This window comes from Vigna unguiculata, chromosome 2 (assembly GCF_004118075.2).
Source record: "Vigna unguiculata cultivar IT97K-499-35 chromosome 2, ASM411807v1, whole genome shotgun sequence".
Lineage (NCBI taxonomy): Eukaryota > Viridiplantae > Streptophyta > Magnoliopsida > Fabales > Fabaceae > Vigna > Vigna unguiculata.
Window position 1 is genome coordinate 29,022,192 of NC_040280.1, and position 5,333 is coordinate 29,027,524.

Sequence of the window (5,333 nt, forward strand, 5' to 3'; positions counted from 1 at the left end):
GGAAAAAAACCGAAATTTTCGGCGTTTCTTTTTTTCGTACGAGAGTCTTACTCTGTTTTTTCCTTCTTCTTCTTCTCCATCAGACCAGTCCCCACCACCATTGTTAAACGAACAGTCTCCACGATCAACGAACCCAACTAACCTTAATTCTCTCAAACTCTACATTTGAACTGAACTAGAAAATCTCCGAAGCAAGAACTTCCTAGTTCAACCTCATCCACGATCCATTCCCCACTGTTATCACATGCAATGTTTTGACCTCGAGTCACTACATCACCACGCTGCGTGATCTCTTCGTAACCAAGGAAAACCGAATGGGTCTCTGCACTTCCAAACCCACTCTCTCCTCTACCCAATCCGCCACTCACTCCCCCACTCTACCTTCTCAAGACGTAGCCGTCGCAGTCACTCACAGTCACAGCGCTGAACCTCACTTGCACAGCGCCAATGGCGAGAGCGAAAACCCTAAGGAGGTCGACAACGGTAAGAGATCTCCGTTCTTCCCATTTTACAGTCCGAGTCCGGGCCGCTACGTGTTCCCCGTCTCGCCGCGCCGCTTCTTCAAGAGATCGTTTCTGTCGCCCTCGCCGGCGAAACACATAAGGGCGGCGCTGGCGCGGCGGCACGGGTCCGTGAAACCCAACGAGGCTGCCATACCGGAGGCGGAGGCGGTAGCGGGGCTCGACAAGAATTTTGGATTCTCCAAACATTTCGGAAATAAATATGAAGTTGGAGATGAGGTTGGGAGAGGGCATTTTGGATATACTTGTGTTGCTAAGGTGAAGAAAGGAGAGCTGAAGGGACAACAAGTGGCCGTTAAAGTCATTCCAAAAGCCAAGGTTTCCACCAAAATTCACATGCAATTCATAAGTTGTTTTAGTTATGGTTGTCATTTTATCACCCCTAATTATCTTAAGCTTTTCACTGTTAGTTTTTGAAAATTGTGGTTGAATTGTCATTCCTAGCTAAGGTTTTAAATTATGTCGCTATTATTGACGATGTGGGGAATTGTGCACAAATGTGGCTTATGATGCAATTATGGTTGTGGAGAATCCAAAAGACCTTGTGGCCGAAATCATGGTTGGGGACCGTTTTCTAAAACCTTGCTCCTTACTGTTAGTTTTATTGATGTTTGTAATTGTGAGTACGTGATTTGTTTGGGTTGTTAGTATTGGGGATTTGACTGGGTGCATGGGGCTGTTCGATTGTGATGATCATGCATTTCTACATTTCCATATCAGTTTATGCTGTCTAAGACAGTATTGATTTCTTAACAAATATGATAAAATGCTGAGGCAAAGAAAATGACCGGCTGAAACTTTCCAATGCTAGTTTAGACTTGGAATGTGAAAGAGAGTTCCACTTGAATGGTTGCATAGCTTATAGTCAACTATGGATCTGTTGTTTTGTTACAATTTAAGTAGAGTAAAGTTCTTACATTTCTTATTCTTATCTTTGTTTTATTATTTCTCTTTAAGCTACTTTGTTACTGCCACAGTTCCATGATTTTTGGGTCATTAGAGGGAATGGATCTATGCATTGAACAAGTGGGGCCTCATAAACTTGTGAATACTTATGAAGGTAGATGTAGAAATAAACTTTATTACGAAAATCTAGTACGAGATATGGATCCATGTCGAATCTCACAGAACTTTTGATCAATTGTTGTCTATATTCCTTTTACTTGTAATTTATTGATGTAAACCTCTGTAGCCTCTTTGAGTTATATTAATAAATTTATTTTTTATGATAATAAAGTAAAGTCACACTTATATGTACTAATAAATGTATGTGCATTATTTATTTTAATTGCAGATGACCACTGCAATTGCTATTGAAGATGTGAGAAGGGAGGTAAATATTTTGAGAGCTTTGACTGGGCACAAGAATCTAGTACAATTCTATGATGCATATGAAGACCATGATAATGTCTATATAGTAATGGAGTAAGCTTCAATTATGTTGCTTGTTTAAGTTATATGCTCTAGTTATTGATTTTGGCAATTTAATTTATAATACAAAGATAATTTGTCCTCGTTTATTGGATACTTAAGCAAGGATAAGTGTGTTGAGTTTTGTATTAACAGTTTTTTCTTTAAACTGTTATGCATCTTCTAGGTTGTGTGAAGGAGGAGAGCTGTTAGACAGAATATTGTCAAGGTATTCATTTATTTCAAAATGAACATGTGAATGTTTAAAATTTGGATGCCACTGACATTGGGGATGAATGGAAGTTATTAGTGGCAAAGTATTGAGCTTAATGAGTATAAGATATCTCTTTGCTCTTTCAGAGGTGGGAAGTACACAGAGGAAGATGCAAAAGTTGTCCTGAGACAAATACTGAATGTGGTTGCCTTTTGCCATCTTCAGGGCGTCGTGCATCGTGATCTTAAACCTGAGGTGAAGTATATATGTAGTTTTTGAGATTTGTTCTTCCTACCCTATCCTTTTCTGTTTCACAATATTGAACTCAGCTGCTTAGCCTACGTGGTCAGATGTATGGAGTATCTTTTTCATTAAAGAACGGCCTTTTATGATTGAAATTTTATTTATCTTTTTGGGGAGTAAGGGGTAGAAAAAGAAAATAAAATGGAAGCTATAGGAAAGGTTTTATTGTCTGTAATTATAATATTTTAATCATTTATCTTATGTTTGTTTAAGATTTCAAAACAAATGCAAAAGGGGAAAACACAAATTTTAATGCGCCATTCCTAGCTTTTGGAGGGCATTTATGAGAAGGAGCATAGTCTTCCTTTTACTCAACATTGGTTTGTGGTCATAATCATCTAGTACAAATAGGCAATAAGATGCTTGCGATTTTGATTGATTTGGCATATGGGACTTGTCCTCTGATTCTTATCAAGAACAACTTTTGAAGATGGCTAATTTTTGGATCAGAACTTCTTGTTCACATCCAAGGACGAGAACTCAATCCTGAAGACCATAGACTTTGGGTTGTCAGATTTTGTTAAACCAGGTATATTTTTTATTCCTTTTATAAATATGTTATGTTATTTATTATCTTGGAGTTGCTTTATTTCTTGACTTTTCATTGTCCTTTACAGATGAAAGACTTAATGATATTGTTGGCAGTGCATACTATGTGGCACCCGAAGTTCTTCATAGAGCTTACAGTACCGAAGCTGATGTATGGAGTATTGGAGTGATTGCATATATTTTACTATGTGGCAGTCGTCCCTTTTGGGCCCGGACCGAGTCTGGTATCTTCCATGCTGTGTTAAAAGCTGATCCAAGTTTTGATGAACCTCCTTGGCCTTCTCTGTCAGATGAGGCAACAAATTTTGTTATGCGATTACTAAATAAAGATCCACGGAAAAGAATGTCTGCAGCACAGGCGTTATGTGAGTTGTCTCAGCAATGATTGCTGCTTCTTGTGCCTGTATTTATATTTGTTACTTACAACAATTGGACACCTCACAGGTCATCCATGGATTAAAAACAAGGATGTGAAAGTACCTCTGGATATTCTAATATTCAAGCTCATGAAGGCATACATGCGTTCCTCATCTCTACGGAAAGCGGCTTTAAGGGTATGTCTATTTATTTAAAATTATGTCTGCATTTAAAAGTTGACATTGATAAAAAATAGATCCTCTATTTGAATTGTATGTCCCATTTTCCTTTGTCATCATCTCTATTGATTTTCATTTCTATGGCTTTGTTCTCCAAGCTCTCATCTTCTTCACCTATTAATGGTTATCCTACTTATCTAAGAGTTTATTTTGAAGTTAATGTTTCTGGATAAGCGATTTTATTATTCCCCAAATCATCTCAGTAGCAACCCTGTCAATTATTTTACAATGTTGCAAACTAGTCAGACTAAGGTTTTATCATGGATGAAATTTGTTTTGGAAACTGTTTCATAACAGTGCATGTTTCCTTTCTAAAATGAGTGGCGTGACTAAAGAGCATTGGTTTTTTCAGTTACTTTGATTGTTCCTGCTGTCTTTTTTATTGATCACACTATATTTGCTTCTGAATAACTTACTGGAATTTTTCTTCCCGGGCACTGGATCAGGCTCTGTCCAAGACATTAACTGTGGATGAGCTATTTTATTTGAGGGAGCAGTTTTCACTTTTAGAGCCAAGCAAAAAGGGCTCCATTAACTTGGAAAATATCAAAGCGGTCGGTTATGTTTCAATTTTTTTTAAGATGTTAAGGGAAGATATTTCTCATCTCACAACTTTGGGCTGCCTCAGGTCTTGATGGTGAATGCAACAGATGCTATGAACGAGTCACGCGTACCTGACTTTCTGACATCAGTTAAGTACTATGATTTAGCCATAGAAATTATTCAAAAGGCATTCTGTACCTGTAGTAGTTACTGATTACGAATAATATGGGTGGCAGCTTAATGCATTACAATTTAGAAGGATGGATTTTGATGAGTTCTGTGCGGCTGCCCTTAGTGTTCATCAACTTGAAACACATGACCAGTGGGAGCAACGTGCACGTTATGCTTACGAACTTTTTGAAAAGGACGGTAACAAGGCCATAGTCATTGACGAACTAGCTTCGGTATGTTTTATTTGACTACGATGAATTGATGATAGTTTATGCATACATACCTATTTCAAACTTTCGCGGTGTTGCAGTGTGATTTTAATATATTAATTTTCTTCATTCCTCATGATAATGAGTTACATTTACTTAAGGCATAGTTGTTTCTGAATCAAAAGAACAGCAATTTCACTATCAGTGTATTTAACTTGGGTTCAGTTGAACAGTGATTTAACTTAGTTTATCTAAATAACCAGGAGTTTGGGCTTGGTCCATCTGTCCCTGTTCATGCTGTTCTCCATGATTGGATTCGGCACACTGATGGAAAATTAAGTTTCCTTGGGTTTGTCAAACTGTTGCATGGCCCATCTAGAAGTCTTGCAAAAGCTCAATAGAGATCTAAGAAGCTTAGCAAATATCCAAGGGTGCTTAGAAAATTGCTAAAAGAATCATTACAACCATATCTTCAGGTGGTTTTCTTTTTTCACATTGTGGCTCACCATATACCTTTATAGAATTATCTCGTTCTTTCATCAAGTGAGGCAAACCTGCTACAGGCGATTGTATTTTCCACTGTAAAGTTGTAGTGTATTGAAAGGCTAATCTCTAATCTGTAACATGTTAGAAGATTCACAATGGAGGTGTATCATTCTTGTGATCTTGTCCACATGCAAATTCGTTGTCTTATATCCCGAGCTGAAGGAAAGAGGCTTTTAGGGCTCTTTTGGGCTTTCAACATTATTCTAGCTTTTGGGAATTTGTAATTTGATTTTTCTTATATGATTTTCTCATCATTTAAAGGTGCTGATCA

The 5,333-nt window shown here is 37.6% G+C and overlaps 1 protein-coding gene across 1 annotated transcript; it reads left to right on the top strand.

Annotated features, from left to right (window-relative positions):
* Positions 1 to 5,333, top strand: LOC114167343 (CDPK-related kinase 5-like). The gene is made up of 11 exons (XM_028052412.1): positions 1 to 839; positions 1,816 to 1,946; positions 2,119 to 2,160; positions 2,292 to 2,400; positions 2,899 to 2,977; positions 3,066 to 3,362; positions 3,442 to 3,551; positions 4,040 to 4,147; positions 4,222 to 4,284; positions 4,373 to 4,540; positions 4,780 to 5,333. The coding sequence occupies exons 1-11, from the start codon at positions 315 to 317 to the stop codon at positions 4,915 to 4,917; spliced, it is 1,770 nt and encodes a 589-aa protein (XP_027908213.1). The 5' UTR covers positions 1 to 314; the 3' UTR covers positions 4,918 to 5,333.